Source organism: Poecilia mexicana, unplaced genomic scaffold, assembly GCF_051168715.1.
Source record: "Poecilia mexicana isolate PSO_F unplaced genomic scaffold, ASM5116871v1 scaffold_14, whole genome shotgun sequence".
Lineage (NCBI taxonomy): Eukaryota > Metazoa > Chordata > Actinopteri > Cyprinodontiformes > Poeciliidae > Poecilia > Poecilia mexicana.
Window position 1 is genome coordinate 982,889 of NW_028263383.1, and position 25,647 is coordinate 1,008,535.

The 25,647-nt window shown below is 37.8% G+C and overlaps 1 protein-coding gene across 6 annotated transcripts in view; it reads left to right on the forward strand.

Moving 5' to 3' along the window:
• The window catches only part of LOC106927450 (RNA-binding protein Musashi homolog 2), a 295,157-nt gene extending 271,487 nt beyond the window's left edge, over window positions 1-23,670 (forward strand). For 2 of the 6 annotated variants that reach the window (XM_088012508.1, XM_088012502.1), the window contains exons 12-15: window positions 8,985-9,164; window positions 13,303-13,457; window positions 19,514-19,584; window positions 21,255-23,670. In XM_088012508.1, coding sequence (XP_087868634.1) covers window positions 8,985-9,164; window positions 13,303-13,457; window positions 19,514-19,555 — 377 coding nt within the window. In that variant the 3' untranslated portion in view covers window positions 19,556-19,584; window positions 21,255-23,670. The remainder of the gene's footprint in view (window positions 1-8,984; window positions 9,165-13,302; window positions 13,458-19,513; window positions 19,585-21,254) is intronic. The other 4 variants (XM_088012506.1, XM_088012507.1, XM_088012503.1 and 1 more) reach the window with 3 other exon arrangements.
• The last annotated feature ends 1,977 nt before the right edge of the window (window positions 23,671-25,647 follow it).

Here is a 25,647-nt window from a genome sequence, read left to right on the forward strand (position 1 = left end):
AGCTAATTTAAGGAGCCGCGTGTCAGCTTTATTGACATCTTCTGCAGAGCGATGTGGTTTAAGGCCCGCCGAGGAATCTTACTGCTGCCGCGAGGGAGACGGAGGAGTGACTGCATGAACGATTCCTGCTTGATGGCATGAAAATAACTTTTGGTGATAGATTGTTGCGTTCCCCAGGTTCCAGTATTTGTCGACTGAGCAAATAACTGTGCTGGTTATTTATAGAGAGTGCTCTGTGAAAGTATTCACACCACTTAAACATTTTCTTCTTCTTTTTTTTTTTTTTTTACTGGGAGATAAAAACAAAAGGTTTCTATTTTCTCTTTTCATCATAATTATGTGCCTATAAGGTTGGGCAATTGGACGACAGGCTGAGCCCTTTAGGACGGTTTTTATTTTTAACCTTGGGCCTCTGAGTTACTCTCTTAATTATAATAGAAATGCTTGATTGAAGTCAAAAGACGCAGCTCACAGAAGAAATAACAACTAATGCGTAATGGCGCACGCAAACTCCTTCCAGCTGCAAGAAAAGGTTTTACTTTCTCCAGAGCGCCTCCATGTGCAGCGGCGATTTATTTTCTCAAACATAGAACAGAAAGGCGGCATCCTAAGGTCAGAAAATACTTTTATTTAAATAGTAACTGCAATGGTAGATTTGAGAAAAACTGACTGGCTTTTCTCCTCCAGTTTAATAATACTTACTACCGTTGAACTACCTATTTTACAGATTCAAGCATGAGAAAACAAGTACAAAATGAAACAAAAAAGTAAAATAAAAATAGTATCCAGCAAACATATGCACTTAGATTAAAAAATAAAATAAAATCTGCTGCAGGCTAAGTCTTTTCTGAGCAATTTGGCTCATTCACAGTAAATACATGAGTGAAACATCCAAAAAAAAAAAAAAAAGGCTATTTCTTCTGGATAAACCTTAGAAATGCTTCAAATCAAGCATATTTACCCTTATGTAGATTTAGCAGTGTATACAATTGGTATTTAATAATTTTATGGCCGGTATGTATATTTTCCTGGAAAATAACAGAAAAGATGCAGTGCTTTCAGACCTCAAATAATGCAAAGAAAATGAGCTGATAGTCATTTAGAAACAACAACACTAATGTTTTAACAGTAACATTAGTCAGGAAGAGTTCAGAAAGCAATGAAATTAACCATGACGTTTTCAATGGGGTTTGGTGCAAATATTTAAATTAAATTTAAATTTTTTGCAGAGCTGTACATCGCCCATTGCAATTTGTTGTGGTGACATCGATTGGGAAAATGTTGCGTATCACCCACCCTTAGTGGTCTATTACATAAAATGTAAAACATATTGAAGTTTGAATTTGTATCGTGGTAAAAACCTCAGTGGGTATAAAAACTTTTACAAGCCACTGCATGTTAAAAATGAGTCATTTTGTTGATCGTTAGATGAAAGTCGGCTTCATTTAAGTATCATGTTAACATTACGACGAAAAAAATCCACGTTAAGCATTTAGTTTCCTGGCTTCTAAGGAAAGTACAAGTTACATATTTTTTCCCACCCTGAAATCTCAAGAGGCTCTGTATTATCATAAGTGTGATCAATTTTATTTTCTAAGTAGGGAGAACAAGAGAAGAAGTACTTTCAAGGTTTGTGATTCCTCCTTAAAGGCAGTCACCTGGCAAAGTGGGAACAAGAGCAGGGCATTTATCCACTTACAGAGTGCCACCCCGATGATGTCAGTAACAGATGACTGCAGGACACTCCCCCCTCCATTGCTTCACAGCCAGTTTTGGTCATTGAGGGCAGGGAGGGAGGACAGGGGGGATGGAGTGGGTGCAAGGGAGATAATTATCAGTATAAATGAAGCCCCGCAAACGATTCGCACTGCTGGGCCCCCTGATCCAGTCTCCAAGGCAACCTCAGCACGCTCATTTGTTTTGTAGATGAGTAATTACATCCAATTAGTGACCAGTGGAAAAAAAAAAAAAAAAAAAAAGAAAGAGTCCAAGAAAGGCCCATTGTTCCGGATAGATTGTGTGAATATTAATAGTGGGACGGTCTGAGGCACATGGCGATATGATCGGTGATACTAATGCAGCTGTGGGCACACTTTGCCCGGTCTCACGCTGCATAACGGATCAGATAACCACTGATGAAAATATATGGCTCCGGAAAATGTGTGCCTGTGCGTTGGTGTCGGAGTTCTACTCTTTTCCCAGCTTTCTCCCCCCAGCCCATCCCCCCGAATGCGGCAAGCATGCCAGCTTCTTACCTGAGCCTCCCACACGTGCAAACAATACAGCAGCATGCCTGCTGCCAGCTCCTCGCGTTTTATTATTTGTTCAAATGTAATATAAAGTCAGAAAACATTTCCTGATGTGACATATGGAAGAAAAACTTTCGCCGCGCAGCGCTCTGTGTCACAGTGTATTGGTTCCTTTAGTGTATGTCACCACCTACAGATACTCGCTTGATATGTGGGATTTGTCAGAAAATGGCAAAATGTGTCAGCTCGCTGTTCACTATTTTAGGAATCGGTTTTCACATCGAAGGATTGTTTGTGAGAACTGGAATTTTAAGGATGTGTCGTGGATCTAACTGCAGCTTCCTTCTGAGTTTTGTAGCTTTAAAACCAGGACATTTTTGAAAACATCTGTAGTTACGAGTTGAGGTGACTTGGAATCAATTCCACAAACCACTTTGAACATGCTGCCGTCAAATTGTGAGGCTCTTGATGTGAATGAAGTAGTGAAGTCGAGGCCAAAAGATTGGTTATAATGTCACCTAATTTATTTTGTGATACAAGCCATCAAGTATATTTCTCTGTTTTATTGTGAGCAAAACAGGAGATTTTAATTAATTTTCAGGAGATTTTTAGGGAAATTAGGAATCTGATACAACTCAAATACATAGAAACAACTAAAAAAGAATAAACATATGGGGAAAATGCAATATTAAGCACATAAGCTTAATTGCAATTAAGCATTTTGACTTTGAGAGCTCTGCTGCTGAAGCATCTGTGACACAGATCCAGTAGGCCTCCAGAAGTCGATAACACTCCCTTGTTTATCCATGTTGATGACAAAACTGTTGCTTCTTCAGTTTCTTTAAAATTTAGTAACAGCATAACAAAATGTTGCTAAATAACTTCTTGTCCAGATTCAGTCTCATGGACACGCAGACATGTTCTATTACAGCTTGAAGTTGATGGTTTCTGCTTATTCACCTGCTTTTTAAAAAGCTGGCCACAGGTTCTATGTGGTTACTTTCTGTATTTTGATCTTTGAGATAAAGAACAAACTGCGTCTGGATTACTGAAAGAAGTTCCTCTTAAAGGATGTTCTTGATCCCTCTCTTTATTCACGCTGGTGTTCTTTGACAGAGCTGGCAGTAAGCCCAGCACCTCAGACGAAAAGTCGCCCCACGCATGGATCATACCAGGTTGCTTCACTGTCGGCATGGCACAGGACATATGCTCTCCCTTTATTTCCCCCCACACAAATGATTCTTCAGATGTCCAACACAATTGGATTAAAGATTCATCAGAGGAAACTGTTTTTTCCTCCAGTTTTCTGCCACACATCCTTAAACCTCTCGAAGAGTTTCAGTCTCCGTCTGATGCTTTTCTGGGTAAAAGGAGTGGTTTCTTAACCTTCCTTTTTTGTTGCAGAGCTGTTTTCCCAAAAGTCTTCTCCTCACTTCATCTCACCCACCAGCTGCCGATGGGGCCACAGCGTTTGGTAGCACAATCTTCATTGTAGACACAGCACAGGCCTTTTGGGTAATCTTAAAACACCCCAAAGCCTTTTTGACTACAATTGAAACTGTCACTTTATAGTTCTCGATCATTTTGAAAACAGTTCTGTCCTATTGAATATTCTTAGCAGCTGTTTTCTTGTATGGAATTGGTATCTTCCATAAAATAAACTTTTTTTTAAGATAATAAAATTCTTTGCAGTCAGTAACATAAAAGCAAGATTGTAAATTGTTCATGTTGAAACGGAGGCTGCATAATGTGTGTCCCTGCCAAGTTTCTGTCCCTGACTGTTTTACATGATGTGTAACAGGCATTTTATGCTGTGTTGTTCATGGAGATGTGAACATTTAGCTTATATCTGTCAGCTGTTTAGGAACAAAGACTCAAATTAAAAGACAAATAAATGTCAAAAAGTTGTGTGAGAAATTGCTATAAATGCCTGGCGATGTAGCTTGGATGGCACAGGTAAAATACATACATCACAATTTATAAGCAGAGCTTCTGTAACTGGGGATGCAGAGTTGTCCAGGATTACATCAAGTTTTATTAAAGAGCTCTGCTCTCTGTCACCTTTATACTTAATACATTTTCCGCAGTCTGAACCTCTGTAAAGTTTTAAAGTCATTTATAAATGTGTCTGGATATCCTCACTGTGTTGCCTTCAGCACTCCAAGAAGTTGTTGAGTTTATTTGTGTGTGGAAGTTGTTTTAACTTCCTTACTTCCCCCTGTTTTGCTTCTGCCAAATATGTCTGATACTCGAGCCTTTACTTAGCCAGGAAGGATCTTTTTGAAATAAAGCTTCTATTTTTCTCGTGGTCCTGATCAAGATGGCATTTAGAAAACAAAAAAAAAACCCAAAAACATTTTCAAGTAAAAGCATCGTCTGTAAAGTTAAAAGAGAAGAAAAACTCAGAAAGAAAGCAAGTATAGAAATAAATATTAAATATGTGAAAGAATACCTCTTAACAGTAAAGGATTGAGTAAAACAGTTACATGTTGCTATTTTTTTAAGAACCTCATTTCTAAGTTAATTTCAAAAATGAAAACAAAAAACAAACACCCAAACTGAAGAAGGAAGTTTTACTAAATTCACTCTGGGAACATTTAACAGTATTTTAACACAGATAGCCATTTTCTGGATTCAGTGGAGAAAACCCTTTGAGGTCTAAACTCTTTAAACAAATGACCAACATCCAACAGTATTTTTTCACCTATCTGGATTTCTAAATATTTGTATCAAGTGACTTTTTAAACTGATTCCATCCAGTGTAACAATAGAATAATCTTAGCAAGAGATAAATGTAGTCTTCTTTGATATAATAACTTACTGTAGTTTCAGCAGAGAGTACTACAGTGACTGAACACTTTCTGAAAAAGGTGTACAGCTTGACTTAAGTAGAACTCCACTGTAAACAAAAAAAAAAAAGAAAGTGTCATCAGCGTATAAAAGTATTTGCCTCCAGTTAGTCCTCATCCCAAAATCAAATGGGAGCTAAAACCCACCCTTGTTGACTCAAATATCCGTGGTCTTGAACTCAGTTGGTGGCTCTGACACGTACACACGTTTTCAGGGAGATGATTACACACCTTAGGAGATGCAGAGAAACCACCAGGCATCAGTCCATCGCCACAGATTCCCAACCAGCGTAGAAATCTACTTCCTCACAGCACAAGTTGTTGCCAGGCTATCATCACGGTTGCAACATTTCAAAACAAAATAAGTATGTCTAAATAAAGAGTAAAGAGTAAATAGAAATAATGAAAGCAGATGTGTGTAGGGCTTCAGTGCAAATATAAGTCGGAGTGAAAGTAGCGACTGTTTGGTTATGAGCTGGTGCTATAAGCGGAGCGTCTTCCTCGCGGATCCCCAATAAACACGGTTTGTGCTATCGTCGAACGTTTCTTCCCCGTTGTAATTATTCCATTGATCCAGCTTTACTCATTAGCAAGGCCAATCAATTTTCAGTGACATTTGTCTAAGTGAAGTAAATGGAATGATTGCTTCTTGAGCTTTGTTCAATGTGTCAGGCATTATGTGACGTACGTGGGAAGCCTGCCCTATTTGGAGCCTATAATTTGATGAGTGGGCAGACAGCCCACAAGTGGTGAGATCAGAGTGCTAAAAAGCATTGGCGGGGAGAAGCATGGCTGGTGCTTACATTCCATTTGGCAGAAGTGGACTGTCTCACTCTGAATGGGGAGAGGTGAAGTGGTTTTGAATGGCTATTCGCTCCAGGACCTAAATAAAAAAACACACACACACACAGATCCACGTACACAAACAGCAGGGGAAACCCAACACGGACCAGCCTGTGTCACCAATCTCAGTCCCTCCTGAGTAGATTAACTCCGTTATCAAAGAGGTGTTAGAAGGAGCAGGGGTTTTTTTTTTAATTGCACTCTTTATATGAGCAGCTTGTCTCAGATTAAAAGAACAAGCAATAAATGTCAGCAGGACTTATTGCAGGAAGGCATTTTCTAAACTGTTGATAATCCACCATCTGTGTGAAAGAAGGAATTGCTCGAAGAGGCCAATTTGAGGCATGCTTAGAGTACTTAAAACACTTCAGAAAGCTTATCATCAATAAACATGAACATCTCTGGGTCTCACTCACATTAAAAAAAAAAAAAAAAACCTTATCAGTTTTTACTGGTCTGAAAGCAGGCCGTGGATTGATTATTGATTAGCGCAATGTGTTTTCCTTCCTTCAGGTACGTCACTGAGAATTGACCGTTTGAAATGAGGAATGTATTGACGTGTTTTTTTAACGATTTGCCGGTTTTATCTCCCTCCTCTGTCAGTCCATTTGGATAGATCCGACCTAAAATATAACACTTGTAGATTTTATTATCTTGTTTTTTTTTCCTCCGCTCACTGCCTGACATTTAATCGGATTAAAGCAATTTTTTTTTCTATTTTTCCGATTGCAAAACTTGGTTCAGAATAATGAGAAAAGTTTTGTTTCTTTCTTAAAATTCAGAAATATTCACACACTTGTATTGTAAAGCCTTTAAACAATTTGAAAAAGCCACACATAATGTCACAGCTTTGTAAGCTTCTGGTTATTTCGCAACATTTGGGATAAATAAAACCCCCCTGTGGATGTATTTTAAGCAGCCTACAAAAACTGCTTAAAATCTATTTCTGCTTTAAGTAAATATATCTCCAGCTCCATGCAACAATAGCGTAGACGTGGGTGCAGCTTTGTGGAGCCTGTGCTGCATTCAGGTCAAAGTTAAAGTTTTCTGTGTGCAAACGCCTAGTTTGATGCTCTTACGTCTCTTTGTTTGGTTACCTCTACTAGCAAAACACAAGAGAGAGGGAGGATTACGTAGATCGCATCTCATCCACTAGCGCTGCGATATCTGATATTTACTCACTTAAATAATAATTCATCAAGCTTTTGGGCTTAAATTCCACAATTCCTTAAATGTGTTACTTTTAAATTAATTATCGTCTGTAAATTAACATGTTATAGTCTCAGCCCTAATTTTAAGGCAACAACCTTAAATATGTTTCCTTGTCCTTGTTTGACGTAAAAAAAACACTTCACCAGTGAGAATATTGAAGCAGCATCTCAACATAAGCCCTGATCAGATGGGTTTTGTAAACGGACTCTGAACCTAAGCTGACCAATAAATTAGAGTGTAGTCCATTTAAAGCAAGTTCTGTTTCGGTTCTCTCAAACGATTTGGTTCCGAATGAACTCTAGATCGGTTTGTTTATGGTGTGAGTGTGAGCCGATCTCAACCCCACGTCAACCAGCACCTATCCCTAGCCAGGAAAGCATAATGATCCAGTAAGCAATGGTACTACGTTTTGTTTTGTTTTTTCACACTGCATAAATTTCTATGCAACTATAAGAACAGTTTCTCAAAATTATTCAAAATACTGTATTTCTGAAATAATTTTCCATATAATATAGAGAGAAAAAAATCTCATGAATAAATTCATTTTTCCTTGGTTTTCCCAACTTGGACACATCAGACCAGGAGACAGACTGAATGTCCTAGTTTAGTTTGTAGTGACATGTTTTGGTGCATTTGGAGTTTTCTCTGTATGAAAAGAAACCGAACCAACCAGAAAAGTTGCATGTTAACAAACTCAACAGTTCAGACAAAATTAAATTAACTATAGGTGTGAAAATGCCCTTAGTTTTAAAGTGGCTGAAAGACAGAGAAGTCGATCTTTGGAGTGGCAAATATAGAAAAATGGTGGGCAGAACTGAAAAGGTAAAAGATAAAAGGCAGCCTACAAACCTGACCCAGTTGAGCCAAAATTCAAGCAAACTACTGAAAAATACCCATAATGTTTTCGCAAGTCATACGGCTTAAAGAAATGTATGTAAACTTCCAAATTTAAAGAAGAAGTGGTAACATTTTATTCTCATGTCAGCGTCAGAGTGACATGAGACTGTCATAAACATAACAAAGCGTCTATCGTGAACATGAAGGAGTCTTCATGAATGCTTATGATTGTTGTCATTCTGTAAATAATGACACTTTTAAATGAGTTTTAATGGAACTTTGTAATAAAAGTCATAATTTGCTGAATAATTCAAAGCTTACACTTTTAATGCAACTTTTAGTGCACCTTTGCATTAAAAGTGTCATTTTCAGGTGAACAGTCGTAAACATTAATGAAGCGTCGTTCATGTTCATGGCAGGTGTTATGTCATGTTTATGAGAGTCTCATGTCAGTGTTACGCACACCCCTACAAATAAAGCGTTACCGAAAAAGTTTCAAAAATATTTTTGATGATCTTAAATTAACTAAAACAGAAAAGTATGATTTAATGCCAAACAGTGAGGGGGTCTTGTTTTACAGTACACCTGAATGCCTGTTTCAGCTGAAGTCTGTTTGATTAAAGTTGAACGAAGTCGGAAAACCCAGGAGTTCCTGCTACAGCGACATTCAATCAGCTAGATAATTTATGCAGTCGAATTACCGAGCTAGCTTTCACACCACAGCTGCATATCTCAAATAAGAGCCGTATGCCGGGTGGGATGGGTGAGGGGCAGGAAGGGGAAGAGGGGTTCGGCCACATGGCAGGAGCTGCTGGGGAGGGTGGGCGGGGAGGGCCAATTGAAACAGATGTAATCAGACGACGGTGTAAGACTCCAGCACGTTATGCTTAGCAATTTGGACGCTGACTTTGACAATGAAAAAAAGTTGATTTCCACAATGATGGAGTCCCCTCCCCCTCCCCCCTCCTCCCCACCCCTATACTGTATCTCCCAGGCCTCCCCGATTATGGGTTTTATTCTGCGCCCAGTGACCAGAGGGGGGGGCCCTGCTCCTTTGCTGACTATGGCTCCCTGGGGCCCCAGGCGGCTCAGATGCTGCACAGTGAGCATGCCACCTCCGCCTGCAACTCCCCCCTACAGCACCTACACAGCCCGGATCAGTTTAAGAACCCAGGTTTGTATCTGAGCATCTATCTCATCCACATTTTGGACTTTTCAGTTTGATTCATGACATTATTCCATGCAGATGATCAAGTCTTTTCTTTTTAAACATATATTTGTTTCACCTTTGTCGACGAAAGAAAAAAAAAATCCCCTTTAAAGGAAAAAAAATTACAAAATAACGTCTTGCTGACAAATTAGCATTGCATGTTCTTCCTCCTTTTTCAAATTCAAATGTAGATTTTGTTGTTTCTTTGCAGAGATTTCCCCCCTCTCCCCCTCCCCCCCTCCAGCCCCTGCTTGCACATAAGGGGCCGACACATACAGAATGTAATCCTTCATTTGCATGTGAACAAAGTAATTACTGATGATGTCAGAGAGTACAGCGGCCTCTCTAGCAGTGCTCAGGTTTATATGAATTTTGAACAGCCGAAGATGAGAGTAAAGGTAGGAGTGAGTGGCATTTTTCTTTGAAACCCTTAAGACTTCTAAGTGTGGGAGAGATTGCTCACATTATTAGGCAGCGATGCTTGTAAAACATTGAACACTTAACAGAAAACATTTTTTTTTTTTTGCATAATAAATAGAGCCACTCTATGTGCTCACTTTGATCTTTGCTGCATTGTGTCATTTCCCCCCATTTTATGATTGTTTTGAGAAGCAAGATGTTAGATTTAAGGGAAGGAAAGTATGGCACGCAGACGGCAAAGAATCTCATCAAAAGGATTTCAAATGTGTTTTAGAGCAACAAGTAGTCATGTTTAGACTTTTAAAATTAAAACAAAATTTCACTTTTGCATCAACTACAAATGCATTCTCACTGTATTTAAGAAGCATCTTTGTGCGGCAGAAGATGTTGACCTGAACGCCGCAGTTGGGATGTTTGGTCTGAGAGATTCACTGATCTCAGTATTAACTATAAAAATAAAATAAAATAAAACCCGGGTTATGGTAGGTAATCTGCTTTAAAACCAACAAGGGAGCAGTGCTATGTGTGAGATCTGTCAGTTTGTATTTTCTTGTAATCTCTGGATGCCCAGCTGTTACAGAGGCAGGCCGTCCAGAGTCAGATTGCACTAAACCCTCATTCACATACGTGTGTTTATAAGCTGATTTTTTTTATCCTTACTTTTGCCTCATGTTAGATTTAGAGACAATAATGCTATCTGGATTTAATTTTAAGAAGATAAAAGAAAAAAAAGGGATTTTTTTTTTTTTACATAGATCAGTTGGCTGAGATTGGTCACTCACCTGGCATCAGCTAATTTGAAATGTTTTATTGTCCACTTAGAAATGCGCCAAGAGTTTTTGGCTAATTGAACATCTCCAGTTTTGTGTAGCTGTGACCGGTTCATATTGTTTTCACTGGTTCTTACTATTAGCAGCATTTTTCTTTTACTTTTTTGTGTTACTAATTGGAAGCCTCCATGTGAAAAGGGGTTTTGCTGGTAATTTAAAACAGAGAAAGTGATAACATTTTAAGTTGTCTTAGTTATCATTTAACACAAGTTGTCTTTGGAGTCCTATATTAAAGGACAAGGTTAGCAAGGTTAGCATTGCTAACTGTAAACAGTAGTGTTTGTGTATATTCCTAAAAAAAACTTAGACCCTTATGCTGAGAGGTTCCTACTTTTATTTCCAGATTAATCGCGCTCCATGACAGAGGCTGACAAAAACAAAACTCCCACTTTGCTGTTATTTGTTTCGCCTTCCTGTTATCTGCTGAAGGCTTGTTCTTTCAATTAACAGCAGACATATATGTATAGAGAAATTATGTTTTTTCACAAGCACATTCCTGTGCTTCCTTAGACTTTAATTGAAATACATTTACCTGATACTGAAATGTAACATGGAGTGTTCTTCTCTCAGTAGCAACTTCCTCACTGGGTGTTGAGTTTCCAATTGGATGCTGATCAGGGTTGATAAAGCTATAGATCTTCTGTGTCTTGCCGTTAGCAATTTCTTAGTGCATCTGTACTTAAATTCGTTTTACATCCCAAGAGTGTGTTAAGAGTCAAAATTTTGAATTATTTTAGGATGAATTTTGACAAAAAGAATTATGAGGTCAGCAGAATCTTTAACAAAAATGCTCACTTCTTTAGGTGTTTTTAGGATTTCCTCTCTGTGATTCCATTAGTTTTTTAACCACACATTTATCTTTTCATCGCAACTGTCAGAACAAAGTGAGACATATGTCATAAATCTATAAAATGACTGAATTGCTTAAAAACAACAGTGGACATTCACAAAGTGGGCCTAAAAACCCCCACAAATTTCTTTATAAAACCCTTTTAAAAATTGTTTGTTCTTGCCTAACCTGATAAAGTAAAAAATTTAGTTTCACAAAATATGCTTTATTTTGGCTGTAGCTGTAAGTAAAATAGGAAAAACTGATATTGAAGACAGTGTATATATTATGTGGAAATATTCTTATTTGTATGAAAATTGTTTTCAGTCTTGGAGACAGAGACCATTTTAGCATTAGATGATTTTAAAGTTGCTTTATCACAAGTAACAGTCTAAAATACAGAAAGCTAATACATTAAATAAATTCGATCTGTTATTTTTGTAAAGTGCACTGAGATTATATTTGTTGTGAATGAAATAAATAAATCCGGCCCCTTGTCTCACTTGATTTTGTTTTGTACATGCGCAGCCAGCGCATCTTCTGCTTTTTATGTCGTAAAATGAAAATCAGTTACATATGGATATTAAGGGGGGTGAGGAGGATGCCGCACTCCAATAAAAATCACCAGTTACAGATAATGAGGATTGCCATTTCAACTGAAAAAAATCCTTAATTATGTAATAAGCCAGCCCACTGGGGGCTGTGCATGCAAGATAAGAGCAGTAGCTGCTCGCTGTTTAAAGTCTTTACAGTCAAACAGCAGTGTCAACACTTCCAGATGTGTGTTTAGCGAGATGGCTTCATTTTCCCAGAGTGCTATAAATGGATATCTAAGGCGTTCCTTTAAACAGAGTTAACTTCTCTAATATAGCTTTGATAGATGGAGCAGCGACACATTAAACAAGGTGACAAGTCTAGTTTACTGTGTTTGCCTGCAACCAGCAACATTGAGTGCACTGCTCTCACACTATGTGGTTTTTAATGTGTTATACAAAGACCTCCTCTCAGGCATTGCAGGGTTCGCCATCCCTTATATACACAAGATCGAGCTGTTTTTGTGCTCTGAAGATTTTTCTTTTTAATGCTGCTGTACGGCTTTTTTCTCTACCCCTCCCCATCCCCGTCTCAGTCTGCGTGTGAATAAGGGTGAGACGGAGGGTTATGTGAAGCTGACAGCAAAGGAGATTGCTGTTAAGAGATCACCACATTTTTCTTTCTCCCTGCCTGTTTTTCCCCTTGCATTGCCTGTATTATTGGCCTTTAGTGGGCATATGGATTTTCAAAAGAAATTTTATTAGTCTGAGTTGCTCTTACTCACAGGGCAAAGGTGGTAAGTTCTGTACAGTATTTCTGTTTTATCTCCCTCGAAGTTCAAACCTCTAAACGAACTCGGGTCAGTCTTTTATATTGCTCATTTTTGCCTTCTTCTACTGTCCGAAAAGCCTCCTTTTTTTAAACTTTTTACTGGAAATTATTCTTACAGACTTGAGATGCTAGCAAAGTTTAAGTGATTTTTTTTTTTTTGCGTATATCATGCTTTTTTTTAAACAGAAAAAGAAGCACAACCTATGATCAAATGTTGGAAATTCTCCTGAGAAACTTAAAATCTTGAGCTTAGCCTTAATAATGTTATAGTTTAATAAGTATAAATTATTTTAGAAGTACTCCCTCACATTATGCATGAGAGCACTGCAACCTACAAATTTACTAGCATGATGGAAGTATGTAGCCTGTTTTCTTTGTGCATGAGCGAATGTTTGTGTGCGGTAGACACACAGCATGTAGATTCTATTAGAATCATACTGGATTCAACCTTATTTCAAGAAACAAATTAGGCCTGAATTCTACCTTTCAAGACATCCAATGCAAGCTGCAGATAAGTCCTTTTGACACAAACAAATGAATCCAGTTATGTGTTCTGTCAATTCAAATGTGTCCACTGGGGGTCAGAGCGATGAAGGGTGGTGCTGGGGGGTGATGAGTTTCCCTAAACTGCTCCGCTCCTCCGTGTGTTTGTGTGCAGGCACCAACCCGTCGAGGCCCGGCGGTTTCCCCGGCGCTAACAGTCCAGGGCCTGTGGCTGACCTGTACGGACCTAGCAACCAGGATTCAGCCGTGGGGAACTACATCAGCGCTGCTAGTCCTCAGCCCGGCTCTGGGTTCGGACCCAGCATTACTGTGAGTGTTTGAGCTCGGATTATGACTGTAAAGACGAGAGAGCACTGAGCCGGATCTGTCTCAGAATAACGCTGTTAAAGTTTGGCACACAAAAAAAGGCACAAGATCCGTAGCTTTTCGCATTTTCTTTCTGTGTAAACTTGCATTTCCAGTTGAAATACTTGAAATTGGCTCTTAGCGTGGGATTTTCTTAGATTTTTTTGTCGATAGAAGCTGTAAGAAAGTAAGATAATGTTCATATTTATCACTTCATTTTAAGCGCATAGACAGTGCATGCTACCAGAAGATAGAAATGTCCTTAACTGGATTTTTTTGTCTTGGATTTTAACAAGAATAGTTCATACAGAACACTTTGCTAATATGTTTATTATTCCGTTGTAACTCATTGATATTTTGCCTCATAACATTTTTAATTGTGTGCTGATACAATTTATAGAAAAAGTTATAAGCCCAGCACTTTGCTTTGGACATCATAAGTTGCATTTTAGCTGATCGTCACTCTGCTTTCCCCCAACACAAATAACTGAAATGTGTAAAAAAAAAAAAAAACACACACACACACATTTCTAGGGAAAAACTAAATTTGGACAGCATAAAATAGATTAAAAAAAAAAAAAAAAAACTTGAAACAAATTGCAAGTTTTTGACTGGGAGAGTGGCTGACAAATAATCACAAACAGTTCACCAGCAGGTTTTGGGAGCTAAGTTTAGTCAGCAACTCAAACTATGTATAGGCTTTGTGATTAAAAAATATATGAATACCAAAAGAGCTTTTTTGTGATATTATGCAAAAACTGCATCAAACTCTGTAAAAAAAACAAACATTTTTTTTCCCCTGATACCTTAAATTATAGAGTACTAACAGGGTATTTAATGACATTTAGTACACACAAAGCAGATTTCTTGATGGCGCATAAGGGTAATCAGGGTGGCAATTTATGCATCCGACAATAATCAGGTTCTTAGAGCATTGTTCAAAATCATATTAATGCAGAGAGCCACTCGTTTCGGCCTTCATGATTTCCTTTCCCAGTTTTAGTTGTTTCGCGTTTTTTTACAAGCATGAAGTGCAGCCATCCAAAACCACAAAGAAGCATTTTCTGCTTGCTTTGACAACCGGTAACTTCAAGTAGTTTTCTTAAATCTGCACTCCAAGTAGATGTGGTTATAAGATTCCAATAAATAACATTTACTTGCAGGAGGTTACTTAGAAAGATTTTGGTTTGGTCAGGGGTTGTAATCTGTTATGTTGTATTCGAGTCAACTTGTCTAAAATGAGGTTTGAAACGACATACTATTTCCACAAATTTAAATCTGCGTAATTAATATCCAAAACTTGCCTCTAAAAATTAACAAACTGGAAAGCAATTGCTTACGTACATGGGTTCTAGGTAGTTTATTTTGGGGGACGAAATGGCAAAATATAGGTATAAAATGTGGGTAGGATTTTGCAAAGAACTGAATTCGATGTTTTGTTTTCTATCCTGTTGATATCACAATATCATAAATCGGACTTTATACAGTTTATTAGAAAACGCCACTTTTAATTTTAGAAGCCCATATGTCCCAGAGCAGCTCCTTCACTAGACCAACACTTCCAGGCAGGTTTTCTCACTCCAAGTGTCCCCCATGTTGATTTCATTTTCTCTGCAGATCAGCAGCTGGTTGTTGTCTCAGCTTTCAAGTGTTAGACTATAATTATGTGCATAGATGGAGCCTAAATAAAAGGTTTTCAGACAGCCTGTGTTACCTAATTTTGCTCAGATGAGCACAGATCCCTGTTTAACTCTTTAACTTGGTGAAGTGATCAAAGTCTTACGAGTAAAAAAAATAAGCTCGACAAAAATGCTCCCAAACCCGATATAGCTCCGAGTTACAATAACGTTAAACTATTGTGGTATTTAAAATCCAGATTGATCTTTTTTATAAAGCCTTCTGGAAATCTTAACACACAAGTATCCAGCAGAAATGTCAACCAGTTTGGTAATAAATCTATAAAGCTGGATAGACTTCTTGAGCTGCAGCCTTTACCTTTTCATTAGCTCTTTTTTTCCAGCACTGCATGAAGTGAAAAAGTCAGAGGACCCTTCTGCACCCTGCTTCAGTGCTACCATCAATCACTTAGTACATGTGGAGTCTGAAAATAGCAGTTGGCTTTGGCTTCAGAGTAAGTTTAGCAAAAGCACAGACCAACAAATATTCATAGAAATTCGGTGCAAAATAATATTTGGAGATATTTAAGCATTAGATAGAAGAAAATAAATCATATTATTCTCACATTTAGGCACTGCACTGTCCTGAAACGTCTTAAGAGACGTTCTTCTGGGAGGGCATACAGGATGCATTCGCTCCAGGCTACTTACAGACATTTTTCACCTAAGAGCTCTGAACACTCCCAGCATTGTCATCCACCATTCAGGATGGGCTGTAAAGATAGCAGACTTTCTGCACATTCCTTTCTGCATAATGTCCTGTCTTCTCATAGTTCTGGAAAAATGGTCTCTTGCATTATCTCCCTCGTATTCCACTGCAGAAAATCTCCCACTGCAGAGTTGACAAACTACAGAAAATGTACCGTATTTTCCGCACTATAAGGCGCACCTAAAAACCTTCAATTTCCTCAAAAGCCGACAGTGCGCCTTATAATCCGGTGCGCCTTATGTATGGACCAACATTGAGCTGTTGGTCTAGCATCTGCGGTAAGCAGCCGCCGACTTCATTTTCGCCTGTAGAAGAAGAAGCGCACAGTGCATGCTGGGATAGTTGTCAGAACGCTGGTTTGTTAATAAAGTTTGACTGACCTATCTACCTACCAACCATCTAGAATCAGGTCGTCTGCAGGTCATTTAGCACCACGTTCTCCACGAACATGCTGTGCGCGAACGGAGAAGGGTGACTATCGTCCGCCCACGCCCCGGCCCAGTTGAGGAAGGCTCTCTTCGCCGACCAGAGTCGGATTGTTTTGTTGACATTCCGTTTAGTGGAGCTCCATCTAGTGGATGCATAACGTAACTCCAGCATCTACTGTAATGTCTATTTTATGCGCCTTATAATGCGGTGCGCCTTATATATGAAAAAAGTTTTAAAATAGGCCATTCATTGAAGGTGCGCCTTATAATCCAGTGCGCCCTATAGTGCGGAAAATACGGTACCTCTACAGAGAGATGGTGTATGAGATTAAATGTTATGTTTGGGCTCTGTCAGATAAGAATTAACACTCAAACTTCACCCAAAAAATATCTAATTCCACGGTAGGTGTAGTTCAATATTTGTGCCTCACTAAATACAGTAGCTAGCTGTAGCTAAATGCTATGTTAGCATTTTTGTGCTGCGTTTGTGACTGAACCAAAGGACGAAATTAGTAGCAAAGGCACTGATGGAGATTTATGTTCTTAATACCTCCAGAGTCATTTAATCTCATTCAGTTGCTGATACCAAGCCTTTGTTTAAAGCTTACTTTAAGTAAATCCCATGTACAGTTTGTAAATAAAATAACTATATTTCATCAATATTATATGGGTTACATTATTGTTATTTTGTCCACCTCATTCTCACCGATGAGGTTCTAGATGCTGTTTTTTGTTGACAAATTTTGTCTCAACAGTAGATTCAAAGTGTTTGCTAGGCTAACCCTCTGCTTTTATGTACAGCATGTCAGTTATAACACACATAGCTCTTATTTGTTTCTAAAGATATATCACTTAAAGCTAAAATTCTGTAATACATTCATGTGTTGCTCCTGCTAACAATGTTTCCATGCTGAAGACTTAAGTTGATATGCTAGGCTAATGTTAGCATGCTTGCTCTCTGTTTCAATAAGACTCGACTGCCTGCGTCGTCGTAGCTTGATTTAGGAGCTGTTTGAAGTGATCTTTGGCAGACAAGCATTGCAATAAAGATTGTTAGCGTGCTTTAAAAACGTTGCGCTTTGCTTTGAGTGTTGTAAAACGTAAATAATTAGCATTTGAGCTCTTCTCGATATCCACAAATATCACATGCAGGGAAACAAATGGGGAGCCAATGCTATTGCAGTAGCCAATATGTTTTACTGTTGCTACTACTTTACTTATAGAAAAGATATATAACATGTCCTTGAATATTGGCAAGCCATGCATTGACCTTTTTTTAAAAAAAAAGCTTAAAATATTTTTAGCTTAATTTGTTCATCTGTGTTGCAGCATTTATTTTATTGCTTAATTGTATCATATTTCTGTGCTTTGTAGTGCATAGATTACCTTTCAAACCACATATTGCATTATGTTTTTAAATAAATAGGCTTCTCTGGACATTTATCAGATCTTTACCCCGGATTAGGAGACTTGTGAAGCTCTGCTGATGCATCTCTTGTTTGTTGACAGCGTCACTGAGAGCAAATGCACAAATAGCTCAGGAGAAGGCAAACATTTCTCATTTTCATTTTGCAACCTCTGTAATTGATTTATGCTGTCCAAATGTACGCTGTGGTTGTTTTTGCACTTTCACAGCAAATTCCTTATTAATTGTTTTAGGTCTGCCGGCTGTGCGTCATAATCTGTTGGTCTCAGTGCAGAAAGCTAAATATTTATTAAGAAAGACCAGGGCTGCTCATTTTTAGGACAGATTTGCCGGCGGATAAGTGGAGCGATGAACACGGGGGCATTTGTGTTAGTTATTTTACATCTGTTGCCATCAGTTATTTTGAGGAAAATAAAAACAATACTCTGATTTAAGGCTGCATCATATTAGAATTTCTTGCGATTATGATAATAATGGTAAAAAAAAAAAAAGTACAATAGCCATATCAGACACAATATGTCCCTATTTTCTTCTTTCAATCTCTTTCCATCATTTTGTGGGCTTCAGCATATGTGTGAGAAATATGACATTAGTATGTCAAAAAAATATGTTCATATCCCATAATGCATTTGTAATATATTGTGCAGCCCTTCTCTGAGTGGTCAGTAATTTTATTGGCTTTGTACTTTCGTATAATTTATGGAGCTGGCCAAAGAACGCTCGTGTTCAATCTTTTAGGAACATGTCAGAGCATTCTGCGTATTTACAGCCAAGCTTTGTGCTCACAAAGTAATACTACATATTAAATCACCACTTGAGAATTACAATGAATCAAAAAAGAGAGCTGCGAAGCTCAGAGGTGAAGCGGCTTCTGGCTTCTTGCTCAGAACATTAAAATAGGAAATGAGCAAGAAGTAAAATGTGCTTCATAATTCGTTTTCTTTATCAGGGATGCTGCTGAACTGAATGTGTATATAATCACTATATCTCACAACCTCATGGATGACTTCAGCTTCGCTGATTCGCCCCTCCGTCTCACGCTCCACTGATTGCATTAGCCCCTTTAGCCAGTATGAAAACAGTCGCTCTGAAGAAGCAGTAATGATCTTAACATTTTTTTTTCCCCCCCATGCAAGACAATTAGAGCGCAATTAGCTGATTGAGGTGATAAAGACAAATAATCGCTGCTGAAAGTGCTTCTCTTTTGTGCTCCGATCCATGGGTTCCTAGAGACCTGTCAGCAGGAAAGCTCGCAAAGTCCTGATAACTGAGCGACGTTATGAAAACCCTTCAATCTTCAAAAACCCTCTGATCCTGCGGAGGGGTGTTTGTGACGCCGTTCTCTCCATGTTCTCAGATGAAATCAGTTGTTTATGTTGGCATGAATGGGGATTGTGTGTATTATTACTGTTATCTCTTTCACATGTTTTTTTTTTTTTATTATTCAGACTAAAAACTCATAACCTGGGCATTCCCCCGTTACAAGAGAAAAGGTTTAAACCAACAGCATCTTAAATTACTGAACACAGTACGAGTCATTTACTTTATTGAAAATACCAAAGTCTTTTCAATATCTTTTCTATTCCAGTAGTATCCCCCCCTCCAGTTGTAATTATTTCTCTGTTTTCCATGAAAAGTTCTGCTTCTCTACATGAATCCAGCTCAATCTAAACATTCACATTCATGCTAGCAGAAAATAAAACAAACAAACGTTGATATGATACTCACTTTTTCTGTCTTTGAAATGCATACTGACAACAGCACTAACTGTACACTTTTAGGGCCCGTTGATTGCGACAGCTTTTACAAACGGATACCATTGAACAGGTGGCCGGTTGCTATCTCATCAGAGGTATTGCCTTTTATTTACTGTGCTTTTCTCTAAAGTATTGTCTTGATGTGTGTGTTCATCACATTCTTCGCCGTTTTTCACCACCTCTATGTCAGAATGCTGGAGCTGGTGGTACAGGTGTGTGTGTGAGAGGGAGCGTTTCTCTTTTTTTTAAAAACAAACAAAAAAACATCCACATTTAAGTAAAAAAAAATTTAAAAAAGTAATCTCGGCCGATTTGTGTGATTAACTGAGTCGCTCAGGTCCCACACACTAGCATACTATCAGCTCTTCATTTTTTCTTCTTCTCATTTTAACATTTGAAATGCCTTCATCCTCCAGTAGTGTCTTGTTTTAGCCAATCATATGTCAACAACTCAATAAGTCAACACCCTGTTGCTACAGAAGCGAAAGCGGCAGCGCATTTTATTCATTATATAAAAAAAGCAAGTGCCCTAACAATTATTTCTCTCCTATCAACCATTTTGCTTAAATTGTTACTTGTTTGTGCAATGAAATTGTCAGGATTTATGATTCCAGAAAAAGAAAATAATTCTATTTCCCTGTAGCTATTTTTGCAGATGTAATGCCTGACATACCCAGAGCTCCTTTGTGCAATGTTGTGATGTGTTAATTTTCATTTAAAAAGCCCCTTTGGCTTTGTTTTACACAACAGTGGGATGTAATTTTATTTCATTCTTATGTCCAAACACATTCACGAAGCTTGCGTAAACCGCTGTAGTTTCAGCACCCTCCGCTGTAACTTGGCATCCCTACTAAAAACGTGTAAAAAGCTTGAAAATAAATGAAGTTGCACAATTTTATCCAATAAAAGTTAAAAATAGCCCTTTCTTTTACAATCCCCTGAGGAATTTGTTTGACTTAAAATCATTGTTTTGCGATCTATCAGGGGAGAAAAAAACTAGTTTTTAACAAAATCGATGCCTCCCCAAGCGTTTCTCTAGTTTAGGTTAATCACTGTCTATTAGGGATTTACTGATATGAAAATTTGAGCCGATATCGATATCTCATATTAATATTGCCAATAACCGATATTTACTGATATTTTATGTATGATATATTTCCCAACTCTTTCGACATTTTGAAAAAAAATGACTACATTGCTGACTTCACAACTGATTATCTTCTTCAGTTGAACTTCCCACAATCCTTTGGGGATTGTGGGAAATACCACATGGCCAATCTCCTCTATCCCTGCAGAAACACACAACAGGACGATGGAAATAAATCAGTTGTAAATATTGGTCCAGTTTTATTTATTTGACCAACATCAATATTTAAAAAAAAAATGCCCTATATTAGCCGATACTGATGTTATTGCTGATGTGCAGAGCATCCATAGTATCTATGTACATTTAATTAGGTAGACATGACTCACCTTAGAACAGGAAACAAATGAGATAGAGGAGGTTAAAAGCTCACTGATGTTTTTTCCTAATTATAAAGTGAATTTATATTTTCTAAAGGCTTTTTACACGTCTTTGTTGGTGGTTGCAGAGGTATCAAACAGTTGTCATCTTCATCGCTTAGTTTTTAGATTCCTCGTCTCCACAAGCATTCGTAGTACTTTATTAGGAAAACTGTATGAAATGGTGTCAACAGCACTTCTGTCCAGATACGATAATAACCTTCTCCTTTTTTTGTGCCTTTGCTTTTCTTTCACTACCCAGCAGAGTATATCTGGTGGCCCGGGACAGACAGGACGGAGTTTCTAATTGGCTTTGTGTGCAGGTGATGATTATCCAACTTCAAGCACTACAGCGTCACCGATGGCTAAACGAGCGAAAAGCGGAAACCATGTGAAGAAGAAGGAGAAGAAGAAGAAGAGGAAGAAGAGAAAAAAAAACGTTTGTCATCTCAGAAAAACAAACAACTGCTGTACTATAACCCAAACCTCCTATACCTTTACAACCTGGTTTGGTATGATGTTCCACGTCAACTTCACTCACCGATTTCCTCCTTCCCTTAGCGTTTTGTTTTTGATTACTTTCTAGCGTGTCGCCTGAGTTCAACCTCGACTTTTTATCTTCTGGTAGTTTGTAAGTGCATTTTCTGATTTTTTTTTTGTTTTGTTTTGTTTTTAAAGTACGGCGGGTCAGAGCCAAGAATATCTGCAAGTCACGTCTTCATCTTCGTATTGGTTAGTGTAATGGCAAAAAAAAGAAAAAATGAAACAAAAGTGGTTGGGATAGTTCCATTCGGTCTTTCAGCAAAAAAAAATAAGCTCAGTGTGGTCGGGCTTGGAGGAGAAAAAAAAAAGGAAATTTTAAACAGAAGGTATCTAAGTAATAAATTTTAGTAGCTGTTTTATTTCTTGTGATGTCTCATTGTAAACCATGATTACCTATTTTTGGGCAATACAAAGAGGACTCCAATATTTTTATGGTCCTTTTTTATAAGTGTCGTTTCTGTTGTGTAGAAATATAAATATATATAAATATATATATATATGCTATAACAAATTTCATATAACGACATTGTGAATTGAAACTTGAGAAAAAGAAATGTAGCTGTACATATTATTCCAGTCACTGCATATAACCAGCTCAGTGAGAGAATAGCATATTTTTGTGATGGTGTGTCAAAAGAAATACGTTCTAGCGTGTGAATAGAAGAAAAAGCTGTAAACAATATTCTACGTTTTTTTTTTTGTTTTTTTTGTTATTCTGGTTTTTTTTTTGTTTTGTTTCTGCTGAGAGACGGTATAACAAAGCCCACAAACAGCCGTTGTAAATACTGAACGCGGAACATCGTTTTAAGTGTCATACCAGCAAATTTATGACCGGTGAGTTTAGTCTAAATGCCGTTTTAGAGACAGAACAGCAATTATGATTTAAAGATCACTTCAATGTGGGAGAGACGAAGAGAGAGAGAGGAAAAGTTAAAGATTTTTATCCAAAGCACACTGTACGAAGATACGCGGTGGTTCGAACTTGAAGCGGGCGTTTCGCAGAGCTCTGCGCATCCTGACGCTTTTCTACTGCTGAGAGGAACGTGTTAGCTGTTTGTGTTTAATGTCCGTTTCATCCTGCTTGTTCCTGATTCACGTCATGGAACAAAGTACCTGGGCTCCATGCTCGAGCCTTTTTATCTACATATATATATATATATATATATAAATATAAATATATATATACTGCTTGTTCTTTGAATCGGTTCTGTTTTGAATGAATTAGGACAGTAAACATTTTGATACCATACCTCAGCCTTCGTGACTTCTACCGTGGAATCATCGGCGGGTTTTTAATTTATTCTAGTGGCGAAAATGTCAAAAAAAAAAAAAAAAAAAAACTGCAAAAGAAAACACTGAAAGGCTATTTTACAGCGAGTAATCGCTGCACTGTGAGTTGTGAAGTACAGGCCATCCTCTTGTTTGCACATGTGTATGTTGGCTTTTTACAAACGGCCTTGTGCTTTGGGACAGCATGAAGGATTTACCGGCGGTCGGGTCGGGTCGCTCGGGGTGGGGCCGGGGGGAGGGGTTAGCGTGTTCCCAACCGGACAAGCAGCTCGGGATGTGAAAACGGGCGTGTCGCAGCGTACACTTGGATTTCTATCCTTTAGACCCACGTCTCACCTGAGGATATTTATACAGGGTCAAAAGATGACACTGAATTATTCACTATCTGTAGCCGCACTCGGCTTTACACCGTATATTAGTGTGGTTACAAAAAAAGGTTTTATTCTTGACATCGATTTATTATTAAATAATAATAATAGTAATGTTACACGCCAGAGTGCGGTCTGGTTTTTAAATGTTATCAATGCCGTTGTTTTCTTTTTTTATGCACTTGTTTCCTTTCTTTTTTTTTCTTTCTTTCTTTTAAAACAACCAGGTAATAAATATGCTGGATACTTCTAAAGTAAATGATATGGAGGTGTGATCAAGTAATAATTTAAAGGAAAAAAAAAACTTGTAATGTTCAAATGTATAAGAGAAGAAGAAATACAAAAGTAAAAAAAACAAAAAAAGACAAAAAAAGAAAGACGCTTTGCTGATTTCAAGTTTAATCAGAGTTTTATTGATACTTTGTGGTTTCTATATTAATAATTGTATTATACTATTAAAAATGTACTGTGCATCCATTACGTTCTCTCTTTCCATGCCACATCCTCAGAGATGCCGCCATCTTTTGTTGCTCATCCATGTACTTCATTAGTGTGTAAAGAAATCACAGTTAACTTGTAAACAGAGTGCTGTCTTTGATACCAGTGTAGTGCTTTGTTGTTCTCCCTCGCTCTACCTCTCCTTTCTCTCATATTTAGCCCCCCCTCCCTCCTCGCGCTCTTTTTCTATCTCCTGTAATTACAAAGTAGATGTTATATAGGACTCATTTATATAATACTTGTAGTGAATAGTGGATTTAGAAACCAGTCAAGATAGATCTTTCTCTCAATGATCATGTTGTTCTGATATTTGTTTGTTGTAATTTATTCCCTGTACGTTTGTTTAGGTTTTGTTTTCTTTTTTGTTCTTTTGTTGTTGTTTTTTTCCTTCAGTTTTTTTTGTTTGTTTTTTTGTTGTTTTTTGTTTTTTTGCCACTCTAACATGGTTTCAGCTAACCAAAGCTCTCACGGATGAACAATGGAGAAATTGTTGCTGTAAGATGGAATTGTACACAAGGCATTATTTGGATCCCCACCCTTGAATGTTTTAAAAGGGGTGTGCCATACTACCTTAAATGCTAATGCTAGACAGAACTTTTTTTTTTTTTTTTTTTTTTTTTTGTAGGAGGAACACGTAAAAGCAAATTAGAAAAATGACTAGAAAAATTAAACTCCAACATCAGTCACACCAGAGGTTTGATAAAACTCTCTGGTCTTTAATTATTCAAGTACAAATCACTTTCTGGATTTAAACAAAAAATAAGATGATGATGATTTCAAACCGTTTCCAGATGTCATACTCTACAAAACAGCACAACACACTTCATTAAAGAAGAAGACTTTAAATAAATAATAGCTGTTGTTTGTTTGCCAACATTAGATGTTTTAGTTCAGTGTAGAACCAGACTGGCATTTTAACTTATTGCTGGATTCAAGAACATTTTATACCCTAAATTTTGATAAGAGGTGCTCTCAATTCAGTCCACTTTATCTTCCGGTGGCATAATTTTACTTAATAATTTCTAACATTTTATGGCGTATATTTGGGTCACATCACCTCACTTCGTACTCCTTGAACTTTTTCATACTTTGTCATATTACATCCACAAACATTGATGCATTTCCTTGAGAAACACATTTGTGACGTTGAACAAAATTGGTTCTACTTTTTATTTTTTTTCCACAAATTAAAATCTGAAAAGTGCGGCGTGCGTTTGCATTCACATTGCAGAACCACCGTTCAGTTACACCTGCTAGTATTTTGGTGTAAGTCTCTACCAGATTTGCACTTCTAGATGCTGACCTTCTTGGCGAACTGTCTCTATCCCACTGAGATTGGAAGGAGACTCGCTGAACAGTAACGTTCAAATCTCGCCACGAGTTTTCAATTGTATTTCAGTCTGGATCTGATCTGATCACATAGAAATCTCAAGTGTTTTTTGTTTTTTTTTTGCAGCAGGTTTTCTTGCAGAACTGCTCAGCTTTTAGCTTCTTGTGTCTTTTTTTGGACACAAGTAGCCTCCCTGTCCTTGCTGAAGAAAAAACATCCCAACAGCATGATACTTCCACTGCCATGTTCTAATGGGGGAAGTTGTGTTCAGGGTGATGTCGGGTTTAAATTGTCTGCCTCAAAAAGTTGCATTTTTATCTCATGTTTGCCGTGTGCCTGCGTGGCTTTTTGCAAACTCTATAGTGCCTGAATTGTTCACAGTCCTGCTCTGGTTTGTGTTGGTCTGTTACACACAGAGATTCGCTGTTTTTGCTTGGAAACATGAAAAAGTTCAAGGGGTATGAATACTTTTCCGAGGCGCCATCAGCTGCTCTATTCTGCTAGATTACATGCAGTATTTGGAGTAGAGGACTGCTTGATCGCCAGTCAATTCAAACAAGCACACAGGGTGTTTTATTTAAAGGTAAGTACATTTCAATGATTTTAATTGTCCTTATGTCTGGAAC